This window comes from Bos taurus, chromosome 7 (assembly GCF_002263795.3).
Source record: "Bos taurus isolate L1 Dominette 01449 registration number 42190680 breed Hereford chromosome 7, ARS-UCD2.0, whole genome shotgun sequence".
NCBI classification, from domain to species: Eukaryota; Metazoa; Chordata; class Mammalia; order Artiodactyla; family Bovidae; genus Bos; species Bos taurus.
In genome coordinates this window covers 44,644,393-44,661,702 of record NC_037334.1, presented here as the reverse complement: position 1 = coordinate 44,661,702, position 17,310 = coordinate 44,644,393, and the positions used below count along the sequence as shown (strand labels likewise).

Here is a 17,310-nt window from a genome sequence, read left to right as displayed (position 1 = left end):
CTGCCTGGCTGGGCCCAGGCTTCCCACTCAAACCAGCAGGTGTCCACTCTTCTCCCAGAGGCCCAGAGAAAAGCAACTTTACTCCAAACACTTCAAGGTGGCGAGTACCGGCTCTCTTGGTAGGCCTAGCACTGGGACTATTAAGTGGCCGAACTACAGGAAAGCCATGCTTTGTACACTTACGGTCGCTTCTGATGGCTTCATCCCCTTTCAGCACTCACCACCACCCACATAGACAACAACACACACAGGCGTGCGCACACTACTGCGACTATCATGGTAGTCACTGTTGAAAGCACATTCTGGGCCATGTCCTGTTCTCTGAAGGGGCAGGCATCAGTCCTGGCACTGGCCTTCATGGGGCCATAACTCACCTTCTGCTATTGTAAAAACCCTCAAAGTAAGGCCCAGTTACAGGAACAAGGTAAGGATTCCTAAACCAGAGAACTGGGCTGAGACTCAGCATGGGAGAGTTGAGTATGGAAAGAGAACTACTTCCTGCCACCCAATGTGCTGAGCCTTGAATGTTCTTCAGAATGGAGATCACTGACAAAAGTTAACAACTTGGAATTTAGCTATCCTCCAGAGAAAATTTTTTATTGAAAACACAGACACACACACACAATTATGAAATTAAGAAAACCATTCCTTAAGCGTGTAAGACAGGTTTCTTTTTATTAAGTTTTCCTAAACTTGTCTCATGTTTACTGAATGTTTTTCTTTGTGTAAGAATGTAACCTGGAGCTTTAACAAACCAATTTAGATAATGCAACCTGGATAAATGTTTGTCTGCACACAAGTCATCAACTGTTACTCTCTGGTCTGGTCTCCATGTAAATTCAATTGGTCTGCAAGCCTGTCTAAACAGAGAGCAAGAAGACCACATCATCTTAATTCTAGTTTAAACCTCAAATTCAACCCCATCCCAAGTCCCACACCCTCCCCACACACAAAAGAAAATTTTTAGAAGAAATGGCCATTAAGGACTGAGTCAAGTTGCATAAGCATTGGCTTAATCCTGCAGCCAGCACCCCAAAGTAGCTCCTGGCCTCACAGCAGGCCAGCTGAACTCTTGAAGCTGGACAGGTAGAGAATGGACAAAGGATGTTCTAAGAACAGGGCCAAGTCCTGGTGCTGTGAGGCTCCCATGCATGCTTACACACCAACATAAATACACTTCCACCTTCCTCCTCTAAGCAACGTTTCTGTACAGGACTTAAGAGCTTATAACAGTCTGAATTTTTTAGTGCAGAGATGGACAGCAACTCATTCTAAATATGCAAGGTATACTCTTATTTCTAACAACATAAGTCAAAAGTAACAGAGAAGCACTCTGTTATACAGATTAACAATTATTACAAAGGTCCAAAATGTAACCAACAAAGCTTGTAACAGTTTCTAGGGCAAGGACCAGCTCTGGGCTCTAATATACTACAGGTTTCCCTTAGAGTTCCCCAAATGCCTCACTCCTATCAACACCGCCCAAAGCACTGCCACAGGGAATGCTCTGGCGCTCCTGACGGTGACCGCAGAGCAAGAATGAGGCACTGCTGAAGTCAGGCACCACACTTAACACTAACTTCAGACTCATCCAGTACAATCCAGTGCATCTTAGTTTTTTGTACAGTCTGTCAGCCGTTTAACACATACACATTGGCAGATTCATGACAGATGTTAACGCTTAACACATAAGTGACTGTGAATGAGCCAAAAAAGAACTTAACTCTTGTCCTAAGACTTCACGCTATACCTCAAATTTACACAGAATATCTCTCACCTGAACAAGCAGGCCAGGATACAAATCTTTATACCATAATTAACAAGAATCAACCCCTCAGTTAAATTTACCATGCCTATATCCAACAATACATCTACCCAATTCTAACCTTCTGAAGAGAAAATTATTTAGACTTTGATGCTTGGGATATTAATGAACATACTTTCAGAAATATACATTCTCAGGAAGAACCTCCAGGTTTAAAATCCTCAGTTAACAACCTGCTCCAGGTGAAAGGGTCTATTTCCCCAAGAGCAACACACGGCATTTCTAATGGGAACCCCTTTTATCTGGGAAAGATGGGAAGATTGTGGGGGGGGGGGTCCCAGGGGAGCGGAGTGACACGTGAAGCTCAGAGCACACCTTTGTTGTTCTACGTTAATCTACGCCATGCTCTAGCCCTCAGAAACAGAGGGAGATCCCTCCCCCATCCCCACACCAGGCGGGGAGCCTTTGTGGCAACCTCCACAGCAGAATTTTTAAGCACAATTAAGAGTTCCTGTCATTTATGTCATAACAAAAAGTTTGCTTGATAGCTAGGTATAGCCTGTGCTATAGCTCAACTTTCTAAAACAAACTTCTCTTTGTATAAGCATGATTAAACATAAAAGGAGTGAAGCATAAGCTCAGTAAGACTAACTGGGCTTCTAAATAGTACCATTATGAAAAAGATACAATGCACTTCATTTCTGTATCTAACTATTTAGAAGTCAAAATGCTCCATACATTACTGATATCCCCTCCCCCTCAAGTCCCCTAAAAACTGACTAAGAAATCTCCAGTATTTAATTGCTCTAGTTGATATTTAGAACAAAGTTGACAACTTAAAGCTTTATAATAGTCTGTTTTAATATAAACAATTGTTGGAATCAATCAATGTCCATTTCAGGAAGCTTCTTGTCTGAATCCGAAGGCACAGCTGTGTCTGTACCCTGCTCAGCAGCCTGAGGGCCCGGGTTGTCTCCTTGTCCATCCACTGGTCCATTCTGCTCTGCATTTTTTTGCTCCTCTTTTGGAAGTTCCACTTTGGGTTTGGGCTTTGAAATTATAGGGCTGCAGATACTCGTCAGCTCCTAGAACAACAGGAGAGAAAACAGTGGTTTTTGTAATTTTACATAGCATACTAAAATCAAAGCCCACCCTCTCTTATCCTATCCCCAAGATGTAACCAAAGATGGAGTAATGAAATTCTCTATTAATAATACCGACTAGAAAAAACTATTAAATCTTTAAAATCATGAATTACTTTAATTTTAGCTTCAATCTCTTTTGCCTTGACAACTGGATCCATGGTCAGACTCTGCTTGTTCTGCAGATTCAGCTTGTTATTCATCCACTCCATGGCCTCATTCATGCTTTTTTCCACCTTCAGCATGTCAGCAGCATCCAAATGATCATACTGGTCCTCCTATAACCAGAAGCCAACCAGACAAGCATCAAAGAATAATACAGTCCCTACTCAAATACTGCCTAGTTCTTCAGCATCTTCCAAAAAGCTACAATCTTTCCGAAAATGAAGTCCATCTAGCCTCACAAGCTATACATTCAATTCCCTAAAAATTCAATAAAGGAAAGTAACCTCAATTTTTAACACAGAGAAAATGCATTTCAAGGTCAAAAGGAATACACAAGGTGGCAATTAAAAGGTTTCAACAGTATAAACAACACATGCTTTACACAAAGTCTTATAAATATAATTTTGCAAATAAATAAATATAATTTTACAATGCAAAAAAAGGCCATGTCGTTAGATATGAGACTGGAGGTTTAGGTATCGAAGTTAAGAAACAAAATAATTATGAATACAGTTTTTTAAAAGAATCCTTTCAGAAGTAAAATTTTAAAATTCATCTTTTTAGAAAGCTTAGTTTATTATATTTAAGTTTCTTACATGCAGATGACACCACCCTTATGGCAGAAAGTGAAGAAGAACCAAAGAGCCTCTTGATGAAAGTGAAAGAGAGTGAAAAAGTTAGCTTAAAGCTCAAAACTCAGAAAACTAAGATCATGGCATCAGGTCCCATCACTTCATGGCAAATAGATGGGGAAACGGTGGTTGACTTTATTTTGGGGGGCTCTAAAATCACTGCAGATGGTGACTGCAGCCATGAAATTAAAAGACATTTACTCCTTGGAAGGAAAGTTATGACCAACCTAGACAGCATATTAAAAAGCAAAGGCATTACTTTGCCAACAAAGGTCCATCTAGTCAAGGCTATGGTTTTTCTAGTAGTCATGTATGGATGTGAGAGTTGGACTATAAAGAAAGCTGAGTGCCAAAGAATTGATTCTTTTGAACTGTGGTGCTGGAGAACACTCTTGAGAGTTCCTTGGACTGCAAGGAGATCCAACCAGTCCATCCTAAAGGAGATCAGTCCTGGGTGTTCACTGGAAGGACTGATGTTGAAGCTGAAACGCCAATACTTTGGCCACCTGATGCAAAGAGCTGACTCATTGGAAAAGACCCTGATGCTGGGAAAGATTGAGGGCAGGAGGAGAAGGGGACGATGGAGGATGAGATGGTTGGATGGCATCACCGACTCAATGGACATGAGTTTGGGTAGGCTCTGGGAGCTGGTGATGGACAGGGAGGTCTGGCATGCTACCGTTCATGGGGTCGCAAAGAGTTGGACACGACTGAGCAACTGAACTGAACTAAACACTGACAATACATCAAGAACCTAGAGTATAAAAGCAGAATTAACCAAACTATTGACCAAAGTCTGAGAGCAACCCAGACCACAGGCCAAATCCCAGCTCCCCCAAGAGTAACCTGGGTAAGGATTAAACCACCTATTTCATAAACGTACTGTGTAGATTTAATGATATAATATATTTTGGAGTATCATATAGTACTCAAGAAAATGATACCCATAGTTTATTGTTGAAACAGTCCTACAAACTAAATTATTTGTCTAATGTGTTCTAAGACCAGACTAGAGCAAGTTAAGTCACTAATGAAACATTTCATAACAAGAAAAGGAAACTGAGTAATACTGCTCAATTACTGAGTCTCCTTACTAAAGAGAAGCAGCAAATCCCAGTTGTTAATAAGGTTAAATAAAATATTATACGACATTAACATCCAAAAAGAAAACAATGTTATTAAATAACAGAAAAAACTGCTATGAAAATGTCTCAGAATTCTACCAAAACATTAGTAGGGAAGAGGAAAAAAAGAAAAGATACCTTGTTTTTGAAAGAGCTGATTACTTTCATATACTGTTGGATTTGTTTCCCTAGTTCGTCAAATAATTTTGGTCTTTCTTCAGATTCCTGGAATCGCATCTTAATAGGCTGACCTAGATTCTTATTAGAAGAGAGAATATACAAATTCTTCACAGGGGAGTTTAAACTAACAAAAGCAGTATTTTTCTACTAAGATTGATTATGAATTAAAATTCATTTAATCTCTGTGTTCTATATATAAGAAGTTGAATATTTTTCCCCAGAAGGTCGAAATAGTATCCTCAGGCTTCATTAGAATATACATCAATTCTGTTCCATGTGGAGCCACTTCAACTTGTCACCTGAACCCTAGTTCTCAAAATACACTGGGGAGACAACCAAAAATGAGATGCCTCCTGACAGTGATATAAAACACTGGATAGGAAGTACACTTGCCAAAAATGTTTAAATCTGTATCTTACAAAGCCTCCAGCTCTAACCATAAATTTACCAATAAGATAAAACACCACAGGGGTGAAAAGGAGTAAAATATAGACTGGGAATAAATTCTCCAGGACAAATGATTCAGTTTTTTCATCAACTAAGTAAAGAAAGAGAAACTGATGGAAGGAGAACTACGGATACAGATTTAAGAGATATATCAACACAGTGTATGGGCCCTATTTGGATCCTGAGTCAAAGAAGCTAAAACATAATTTATGAAACAACTGGAACCTCAAAACTGACTGAACATATGGTGATATTAATAGTGATGTTAAGGAATTTTTACACATGTGATAATGGTACAGCATAAGGTTATATTTTCTTTTAAATACACATTGATATATTCTGGGGTTAAATATAACCTAAGAGACTTGCTTAAGAATAACTGGAAGTGGAAAGGAGCAGATATGGACCAAAACTGGATATAAGCTGACAACAGCTGAAGCTATTATTCTGTCTCCTTCCATGTGTTAAACAAGTCCCATAAAAAAAAAGTAAATAAAAAAACTCAATGAGCAGGATCTCACTGGAGACCCTTAACATTCTTGCCAGAATGACAGGCAACTGCATGTGCTTACTGTCCCTGAGCAATTCCATTCCAAAGGTTAGTCAACAATGGAATAGTTTAGCAAGAAACTAAGTAACCACAGAAATGGAAAAAGTTCTTGTGTACTTGCATCTTTTTCCAAACAAGAGGCCTCAACTTTTTAAATAATTCTTTGGACTTTTAACTCTGAAGTGTAACTATCACTTCTTTACATACAAAACCAGTCACTTCTGCTCTATTGAGAATCGAAGCTGTATATACACAGCCCTGCTCCAAGTGCACTGCCACTGCCTGTTAGAGGACAGGAATACATCCTGTTAGTCTTTCAATTTCTTGACATTAAGAACACACTCAAGCTCCAATTCAGTGAAACATTTTATGTCTGAACTCAATTTTCAGAAAAATTGTTTTGTTATCATCAAGTTAAAAAAAAAAAGTGAAACTAAGTGATAAAAAGTATAGCTTTTCAATCACTTTCAACCTGCCTTCATTTAACATGAGAATTAGAATTTTGAGGTGTTCTCCATGCAAAGTACAACATTTCGCTTTCAAGAATCACTTACTTTTAATTCAGCCAATTTATCCACGTAAACTTGCTTTGGCTGGTCTTCTCCATCCTCATACAACCAATTTTCAGTATCTTCTAGTTTCAAGGTAAAATTGTTACGGTCCTAAAGATGAAGGAAACAATTGCACAATTAAGTCGATCAAAAATTAGTTGATTCAGGAATAAAGAAACAGTCACAGACCATGATACATCTGGATTTTCATTAAAACATGAGGTAGTTGGGAGATGGGGATATAGGAAACAAGACTGACACAATCTTATTTTGTTTTATAGGTACAAGGGGGTTTATTACATTATTTTCTCCACTGTAGGAGACATTTGGATATGTTTGAAAATTTCAGAATTAAAAAGTACATTTAAAAATAAGTGTGTTAAGAGTAAATAACACTGTATTGAAAGCAACTAAGAGAATAAATCTTAAAAGTTCTCATCACAAGAAAAAAAATCAAGTATGTGTAGTGATAGATGTTTAGACTTCTGATGGTAATCATTTTACAACGTATATAAACATCTAACCATTATGCTGCACATCTGAAACAACTAAAATGATATGTCAATTATACGTAAATCTTTTTCTAACAAGTGAGTTAAAATAAGCATCAGGAGAAAAGTGAGCTTTTTTTAAAGAAAAATCCTAGGTAAATTATAGCATGCAAGTGTATCAAAAAGTGACACACCAAAAAACAGTGATGCACAAAGACTAACCTTTAGGAAACACTCCACCAATACTATATAAAAAAAACAATATAAAACTGCCCCCCCAAAAAATATTTTTAATCATTTTACTGTATACCTACAGATGCAAAACATCACTTGTAAGTACATTTAAGGATCCTCCCAGAAGACACAAAATGAGCAGACACACGGCGGCACATACTTACATCTTCACTCACAAACTTCTCATATTCACCACTCAGCTTGTCTCTCATTTCGTACACATATTCTTCTACTGCATTCTTAGCATCATTCCTCTCTTTCTCTAGTTTATCCTGCATGATCATCTTACCCTGTGAACAGTAGTCAGACATTCAAAAAACTGAGACAATTTCCTCTTAACCATTAAGTAATATAGTAATAAAAGTTAAGAGAAGCCTTCTTCCCAAAATCCTTTTAGTTCTGCAAATCATCCGAGAAAAGAGCTAGAGGCATTAGTCCTCAGTAAATTATGACGATCAAGTAAGAGTTTCGTGGGTATGCTTAGGAAAAAAAGAGCAACAGAAGAAATAGCAAGATGCTGAAACTCAAAAGTAAAAATAAGGAAAATGCTAGGACAAGAACTAAAAGAAACTATTAGCTCACTGTCACAAGGTGGGTATAACCTGCTTGTATTACATACCCAGGAAAAATAAAAATTATTCATATAGTATAGATGCTAAAGGTTCTATAAAACTATTCTAAGACCCAATGTACCTATCATAAGAAACCTCAAAGACAACAATTAATTGAATAATTGTGCCCCAAGGTCCCAAACACTGCATCACTCACCATAACCAGAGTTACATACTGACTGGTAACAGAAACTAATAAACAGAACATTAAGGGTACTCTGAGTTCTCCCACTGATCGACTTCCCTGACCCTGGCCTCAAACATCCCAATCTCTAGTGAACAACCAAACTCACACACCCAAAAACATGAATGATACCTCCCCGAAATGTTAAGAGATTTCGTAAGAGAGTTTTTAGCAACAGACGTATCACCATAAAACAATTTTGATGATGTATCTTGGGATCTACTAAACTTGTCCTCCAATACCCCAAAACGTTCAATTATTCCCAAACCCCACACAATGCATAAAGGTCACTAGACACATTTGAACACTATGGTCACATTACTGTTCTAGCTTATTGCTCTAGCAGACTTAAAATAACCACCTCATTTTCAATGTATAAGTTGAGCATCTCTCTGTCTATCTGCCATAAGAGCTGATTCTCAATTGGCAGGTCCACAGTACTGGTCTTCACTTTTGCCTTCTTGGCTTGAGGTGGTTGGTCCATCTTTTTGTCTTTTGATCCAGCTTGAGAGGTCTAAAATAAGAGAAATCATTAAGTACACACATACAGACTCCAGCTTCCAAATGGGTCATGTTTCAAAGGTTGGTTTTGCTTTTTTACTAACTTAAGTTTGTTTTCTTATAATACCTGCAAAGTTAGAAATATATGAATAGTCAAATCCATAGAGATAAAAAGTAATGGTGGTTCCCAGAGGATGGGGAAAGAACGAATAGAAGAAATGAATTTTGGTTAGACAGATGAAAGAAGTTCTGGAGACTGATTGTATCACAGTGTGATTATACTTACTACTGATTTGTACACACATATACACATATACATACATACACACACACATAAACTCCCATAACCCCACCATCAACATACCATTACAATTAAATATTCTCTAATTTTCTTCCACTCTTATCTAAACATACAAACGTGCATAGGAAATGAGTAGGGAGAGGGTAATGAAATTTTTAAGGATCAGAAATACAGCAATAAGATGACTTCCAGAGTATCTATACCTATTTCAATTCTCACAAGGAGTAAGAGAGTCCATTTCGCTGTACCCTGGCCACAAAGAAGAATTCATTTGCCGTGATCTATTATTTTCATTGGGGCAATAACCTTTTCTTACACATTTATAAGGTATATTTACTCCTCCAAATTGCCTAGTCATATTTCATTCACCATTCTCTTGGGATCTTTGTGATTTTTCCCCCCAGTGATTGACTCTTCTAGATTTTTTCTAATCTTTTATTAGTCTATGCAAGCTTTTATTTTTTAACCCATCCATCTTTCCCTTTGTGATTACTTTCACTGCTTTCATGCTTTCAAAGCTCCTGCTGATTCACAGATTAGAAAAATATTCATTCCAGCTTTTTTTTTTTAATATTTATTTCCTTTTGGCTGTGCTGGGCCTTCATTGCAGCTACACACAGCCTGTCTCTAGTTGTGGTGCAAGGCTTCTCACTGAGGTGCTCCTCTTATTACAGAGCAGCAAGCTCAGTAGTTGTGGTGCACAGGCTTAGCTGTGTGATCTGTGGCATATGGAATCCTCTTGGACCAGGGATCAAACCCATGTCTGCACTGGCAGATTTTTAACCACTGGACCATCAGGGAAGTCCCATTCCAGCTGTTTTTAATTCTTCATCTGTAACTTTCAAATAATCTGGAATACAATCTTCTCTATGACATGAGGCAAGATTTCAAAGTCATTTCCCCACCTCCTGTCCAAATCTTACGTCAGAGCTGAAATTTATGTTATCATTTGTATTTTATTTCCTTTAAAAACAATACTACAAAAGGTGTCAGTTCCCAAGCCACCTCACGAAAGGAACCTAAATAACTCCATGAAACTTCCCACACCTCTAAGGCCTGATGGGGGGAGGAGGAAAGGTCAGGCCCACCTCACTCCTTTCTCCTCCCCCACCTTCAAGAACAAAGAAAAATAGGTATTTCTCTCCCCCACTGCTGCCCCCAACCCAGGCAACAACAGGTCTTCACCTCCGAAAAGGCCTACAAGACACTAAAGCATCTGTCAGCATGATTTCCTCTGTCCATTATTTTCTCTTTTTACAATTATTTGCAAAGTTAAATTAATTAAAGTTTGTTAACCGACATGAAAATGGGTACCAGACTTGAGCCTCCTAAAGGCTCTGCCAAACTTTTTTAAATGCCACAATCAGAAATACCTTAGGAGGTGAGATTATACCCTGCAATGTCATACATAATTTGTAAGAAAAGCTGTTTTCAATGCTGATGCCAAAATTTAAACATGAAAACTGAAAAGTTAAAGAACAGGTTGTAATGCACCCAAAAATGTTACACATTCATTTCAATATTATCTACAAACTGTATGTCAATATATTATTATTTTGAACAGTATTTCAAGGTAAAGATAAGTTTCAGAAGAGTTGACAAAATTTGAAAAAATCATGTTTCACTATTAGTGAAGAGTAAGTTATGGGTAAGATGACTATTAGTAACAGCAATTCAGAAACCAGCATGAACCAATCACTAGTCAAACTAGGGCTTCTGAGTGCTTTCTTCCCACATGCCATCCAGACTAAAGTTCAAAGACCATCTTGCCAAACACACTTTCCAAACACACTACAAAATCTTGCTTTAAGACTTCAAATATACTGGCAGAGAGGGGATTAGCAGCATAGTCTCATGAGTGGGACTGATGGGTGCTGCACAACCTTAGCCAAGTTTACAAGGTCTTTTATTTCCCATGGACTTCCCGAGGACCCCAAGGCTCACTGCTAACAGATTCACACTGCTTGAGACAGACATTTCAACAATAATACAGTCCTGTAATCTCAAGCAAATGATTTCAAATTTTCTCCTTTCGATTTCTTTTGTATTAGGCTACGTATCAATAGCTCGGGCCGTTATAAATTACCTGGAAAACTACAATAGTAAATAGTAAGACTCTGAAACTACACTGACATGACAGAGCTACAAGATCTGCAGAAATCTAGTTTTATCAAAGTGGGAAATAAAGTCCACCACATAGCTCTCAATTTCACCCCACTGCACTGAGAGCTTTTGGTCTGAAAGGAACTTAAAAGCTTCAAGGCCTAAGCGAATTTATATTATGTTAAACACTTCAATTTTCAATATTAAAATACTGATTGGTAAGGCCTTGCCCAGGGATTTTCCAGTTGAATATTTATTTAAAAAAAGAAAATCACAATACTCAGACCATTCTTAAATGGGACAATCGGCCTCATGTAAAACTGGTGTGTAAATCAAAAGAGCATCTCAGAATTTGAGGCAGACGGACGTAAAGCTTCAAATTTAGAGATCAGTTTTCTGGCTTCTTGGAAACTAAAGCAGAAAGTTGTTACTTGTTTTATGAAAGGCTGTTAAGTATTGTGGAGTTAATATTATTGAGTTTTATCTCTATGCAAGGCAGAACTGAAAGACCTCTGTATTCTCTCTCTTCCTGATACACAGTGTTATAAACAGCTCTTTAGGGGAATGTTACATTGATCTCTTAAAGTATAAAGACTACATGTCAAAATTATGAGAACTGATATAATTTTGCCTTTAAGAGTACTAGACTGGAACTTGTCATACATTATTTAAGGAAGACTCCGAGTGTTTCATTAATGTTTACAATTTTAATATTTCTAAAGGCTGTTAAGGCAGCCTGAATATGATAAGGCAGCAACCTGATATGTGCTGAAAGCCAAACTTTTAGATTAGGGGGATTTTTTTAAACAAAAAACTATTCTAAATAAATTCTATTTCAACACCAAAAAAAAAAAGGACTGTTCAAAGAAATGAAGATTTCTAATCCCCTTCCAAGACATAATATGTCAGGTCAAAACCATGTATGTAAAAAGACAGCAAATCACACCATAAAATACAATTTATACCTCCATTTCTTCAGACTCCACCCTATTTTCTGCTGGTGTCTGCTGCTGTTGCTCTTCAACATGTGGCTCCTCCTGGTCCACTTGCATCTTCTGAAAAACAGGTCACATCGAATTCTGAAACTAGGAAATACTAGCGAAAGACTAAAGCAACTTTCACGACACAGTGGCAAAATCACAGGATATGGAATTCCTGCTAATTACCAGCAATCAGACAAACCAGACTCTAATTCCAGCTATGACATATATGTTATACTTAGAACACAAAAGTTTTCCTCTCTGGATCTCAGTTACCACATCTGTACAATGGAGATAACATTTGCCTGCCCTTATATACAAAAGAGTGGTTACAGAACTACATTATAAAGCCATAGCAGTACTCAGAAGTATGTAGTGTGGCAATATTTAACACAATAAAATCTGAAGAGAACATGAGTTTCTCCTTGCTTCCTCATGAACACATTTCTCTCTTCTTACAGTAGTTTTTAAAATCAGACATTTCATCCTCAAAAGTACAACCACTGTATGCATTAGGGAAAGTGGACACCTTGAAAATTCTTTTAGAAGTGCTTAAAGAACAAAGCCTGCCAATAATAAAGATGTCTGTAGAGACCCTGAATCACACTAGCTTTCAATGCCTACGGCGTATTATAATAGCCTCGGAGGTTTTTAAAACCAATACCTACCGGGGCTGTAGCCCAGACCAACTTTAACAAAATCTGTGGGGATGAGACCTGAACATCAGTTCATGCAGTTTTATAAAGCCTTGATTTTTACACACAATAAGGACAAGGCCCAGTGCATGACTCCAACAGATGAGTGCGAATTCTACGCTACCTATGGAAATAATCAACTGAGACTCAGCATTCTCCAGTAATCACAAAAGAATCAAGAATAACTCAAATTGACAAGCGCATGGTCTAAAGGAGGAAGCCGACTATGTCCCATTTCTATACAAATTCCATATAAATACTTTGTGCTAGTTCACACATGATGGGCTATGCATGCAAACCTACTCTCAGCAGCTCTGTCACCCTATTTGCTAGAATTTCTAGATAAGTGTCACCTCTGAGCCATTATAAATGGCCTAAAATGGTATAAAATTATCTAGATTACCTCTTCCTCCTTTGCATTCTGATCTGTTTCCATCGGTTCCTCATTTTCCTCAAACTTGTGCACTTCCACTAGAGAGGCACTGGACACACTGAAAATGCCATGGACATTTACTCGAACCTTGACTTTCACTTTTGAACTGGAGCCATCAGACTGAGGAGTGACTTTCTGAACTGAGAACTGAGCTAAGGATGTATGAAAGACAAAAGAGAACACATAACCTAAGAGGATGAATTCAAACACAAATATATGCCCATACTGCCAGGTTATGTCCATTTCTCAGTGAAAGGTCAGTAGCACAATACTTCAAATAAGCAAAGTGGGCACTCTTAGAATCTTAATACATCATCAGATTTCTCCTTCTTTCACATATAACCAAACTTTTAATCATCTTCTCCCAATTAAGAACTCAAGTATCTCCTAACTCTTCAAACATGTCCTTCCCTCCAGTCCCTTATCCCAATTCATCTTTATATGCTGCTGCTGCTGCTAAGTCACTTCAGAGTAAATTCCTAGAACAGATTGGTCACATTTTCATCTACTGAAAATCCCAAAGATTCCATATTGTCACTTATTAAGAAACTGCCATTTCTAGATTCAGTTACTATACTAGCGTTTTGCTCATGTTTTTAATGTCATAAAACTCTGTAAACTATTAATTATCATGTTTATTTCTGTTTTACAAGTGAGGAAAACGCAGTAGGTTAACTTTCTAAGCTTCTAAGTGCCATTCAGGATGTTCCTAATACTTTACGCATGTACTCTAGTTCTGTAATTATCATTAACTCTCTAGATTTTCTCTCCTCAACTGTTATTATTTCCAGATACTAAGTTTCTCATAGTCAATGAAGAATGAAGACAACATGGTTCCATAGCCTATGACTGATTATCACAATCTGCTAATAATTTTTCTGTGTACACCTAACTCTATGTTAGGGTCAGAACTGAATACTTTCAGTAACCAGCATCACAGTATGCACAAAGTATAACAATAAATAATGTGCATTAACCAAGAACTACAGCCCAGGGAATTCCTTGGTGGTCCGATGGTCAGGACTCCATCATGCTTTCCCTGTCAAGGGCACAGGTTTGATTCCTGGTCAGGGAACTAAGAACTAATAAGCCACATGGTGCAGCCAAAAATTTTTTAACTGATTAAAATTAATTTTAAAAATCTTATTTAAAAAAAAAGAACCTCAGTCCACAGGAGGAGATCCAATTAAATAATGACCATCCTGCTGGTTCTGAACCTGATAATAAAACTGAAAGGTTTTTTTGTGCATGTGATTTAAAGTATTCAAATTTCAGTATATTATACTCACTTTGCTATTCCCATTCTGAAAGGTTTTTTTGTGCATGTGATTTAAAATACTCACATTTCAGTATATGATACTTACTTTGCTATTCCCATTCTCCCAAGTACACAATTTTTTAAATTCCCAACTCTTTACTTACCTATAGCAGGATCTGGATAAGGCAAATCTTGAGGAGAGCTATAATAAGCCTCAAGAGTGAAAGGTTCCTTTCTATAAAATGTGAGTACTTTAGAGAAAGGAGCAGCATGATTTTTTGAAAAGACTTCACAGTCACTGAATGGAGGAAAAAAGACAAACACAAATTTAGGACATTTCTAACACTTTTACCCAGGTATTCTAGTTTTGTAATTATTATACAACTCTAGTTACTCTTCTCAACTGGCATCATTTCCAGTTCATAAGAGTTTCTAAGAAAAACAAAAAATCTAACTGTGTTTATGTAAAGTATCAGTTTTAAACACACACACACACACTTCGACACATGAAAGTAAAAGTTAAAGTGAAGTCGTGTCCAACTCTTCGCGACCCTGGGGACTGCAGCCTGTCAGGCTCCTCCGCCCATGGGATTCTCCAGGAAAGAACACTGGAGTGGGTTGCCATTTCCTTCTCCAGGGGATCTTCCCAACCCAGGGATCGAGCACACGTCTCCCGCACTGCAGGCAGACTCTTTCCCGTCTGAGCCACCAGGGCACATAAAAGGCACCAATTATTTCAGCAGGATCAAATAAACAAAATTAATAAGGACACAAACTTATTCTGATGAGTAAAGTAAATAATCACTTTGCTTCATGCACTATAACATAAGAGATTTGTGTAAGCTGAAACAGAGTATTTACCAAGACTTAACTTGTTAAGTACAAAAATCATTAAAAAAACATTACCTTGACCCTTCTTCAGCTGGAGAATTCCATCTCAGAGATATTGAATATGGTACTACATCAGTGATAGAAAATTCTCTGACTTTGAAAGCAGGCGATAAGATTGCACACTACAATAAGAATTTTTAAAAACTCCATTTGTCAAATAGGCATTATGAACTATATAAGACCTATAAGAAAAATGACTTCAGAAGAGCATCTACTTACATTAATAATTTAGCAGTATCTAAATAAGTGGTGACGACCCTTTGTGACCCCATACACTGTAGCCAATCAGGCCCCTCTGTCCATGGGAATTTCCAGGAAAGAGTACTGGAGTGCCTTGCCATTTCCTTCTCCAGGGGATGTTCCCAACCCAGGGCTTAAACCCAGATCTCCCACATTCTAGACAGACGCTTTACCATCTGAGCCACCAGGGAAGTCCAAATAAGCGGTGAAGTCGCTCAGTCGTGTCCGACTCTTTGTGACCCCGTGGACTGTAGCCCACCAAGCTCCTCCATCCATGGGATTCTCCAGGCAAGAATTCTGGAGTAGACTGTCATTTCCTTCTCCAGGGGATCTTCCCAAACAAGGGATCGAACCCAGGTCTCCCGCATTGCAAGCAGACACTTTAACCTCTGAGCTACCAGGGAATGTTAACACAGACACACTGAAACCATACTCAGAGAAAACTAGTCAATCTAATCACATTAGGACCACAGCCTTGTCTAACTCAATGAAACTAAGGCATGCCCGTGGGGCCACCTAAGACAGGCGGGTCATGGTGCAGAGGTCTGACAGAATGTGGTCCACTGGAGAAGGGAATGGCAAACCACTTAACAGTATGAAAAGGCAAAATGATACGATACTGAAAGAGGAACTTCCCCAGGTCAGTAGGTGCCCAATATGCTACTGGAGATCAGTGGAGAAATAACTCCAGAAAGAATGAAGGGATGGAGCCAAAGCGAAAACAATACCCAGTTGTGGATGTGACTGGTGATAGAAGCAATGTCCGATGCTGTAAAGAGCAATTTTGAATAGGAACCTGGAATGTCAGGTCCATGAATCAAGGCAAATTGGAAGTGGTCCAACAGGAGATGGCAAGAGTGAACGTTGACATTCTAGGAATCAGCCAACTAAAACGGACTGGAATGGGTGAATTTAACTCAGATGATCATTGTATCTACTACTGCGGGCAGGAATCCCTCACAAGAAATGGAGTAGCCATCATGGTCAACAAAAGAGTTCGAAATGCAGTAATTGAATGCAATCTCAAAAACGACAGAATGATCTCTGTTCGTTTCCAGGGCAAACCATTCAATATCACAGTAATCCAAGTCTATGCCCCAACCAGTAAGCTGAAGAAGCTGAAGTTGAATGGTTCTATGAAGACCTACAAGACCTTTTAGAACTAACACCCAAAAAAGATGTCATTTTCATTATAGGGGACTGGAATGCAAAAGTAGGAAGTCAAGAAACACCTGGAGTAACAGGCAAATTTGGCCTTGGAATACGGAATGAAGCAGGGCAAAGGCTAATAGAGTTTTGCAAGAAAATGCACTGGTCATAGCCAACACCCTCTTCCAACAACACAAGAGAAGACTCTACACATGGACATCACCAGATGGTCAACACCGAAATCAGATTGATTATATTCATGAACTCCTTATTGCCAAATTCAGACTGAAATTGAAGAAAGTAGGGAAAACCACTACACCATTCAGGTATGACCTAAATCAAATCCCTTATGATTATACAGTGGAAGTGAGAAATAGATTTAAGGGCCTAGATCTGATAGATAGAGTGCCTGATGAACTATGGACTGAGGTTCGTGACACTGTACAGGAGACAGGGATCAAGACCATCCCCATGGAAAAGAAATGCAAAAAAGCAAAATGGCTGTCTGGGGAGGACTTACAAATAGCTGTGAAAAGAAAAGAAGCGAAAAGCAAAGGAGAAAAGGAAAGATATAAGCATCTGAATGCAGAGTTCCAAAGAATAGTAAGGAGAGAAAAGAAAGCCTTCCTCAGAGATCAATGCAAAGACATAGAGGCAAACAACATATTGGGAAAGACTAGAGA

General features: G+C 38.3%; 1 protein-coding gene across 1 annotated transcript in view; it reads right to left on the bottom strand.

Moving 5' to 3' along the window:
- Positions 1-576: 576 nt before the first annotated feature.
- Positions 577-17,310, bottom strand: part of HSPA4 (heat shock protein family A (Hsp70) member 4) — a 53,966-nt gene continuing 37,232 nt past the window's right edge. Inside the window, exons 10-19 of the mRNA NM_001114192.2 lie at positions 15,254-15,360; positions 14,512-14,645; positions 13,060-13,241; positions 11,947-12,036; positions 8,438-8,590; positions 7,446-7,571; positions 6,560-6,667; positions 4,967-5,086; positions 3,024-3,185; positions 577-2,850 (exon numbers count right to left, since the gene is read on the bottom strand). Coding sequence (NP_001107664.1) covers positions 2,647-2,850; positions 3,024-3,185; positions 4,967-5,086; positions 6,560-6,667; positions 7,446-7,571; positions 8,438-8,590; positions 11,947-12,036; positions 13,060-13,241; positions 14,512-14,645; positions 15,254-15,360 — 1,386 coding nt within the window. The 3' untranslated portion in view covers positions 577-2,646. The remainder of the gene's footprint in view (positions 2,851-3,023; positions 3,186-4,966; positions 5,087-6,559; positions 6,668-7,445; positions 7,572-8,437; positions 8,591-11,946; positions 12,037-13,059; positions 13,242-14,511; positions 14,646-15,253; positions 15,361-17,310) is intronic.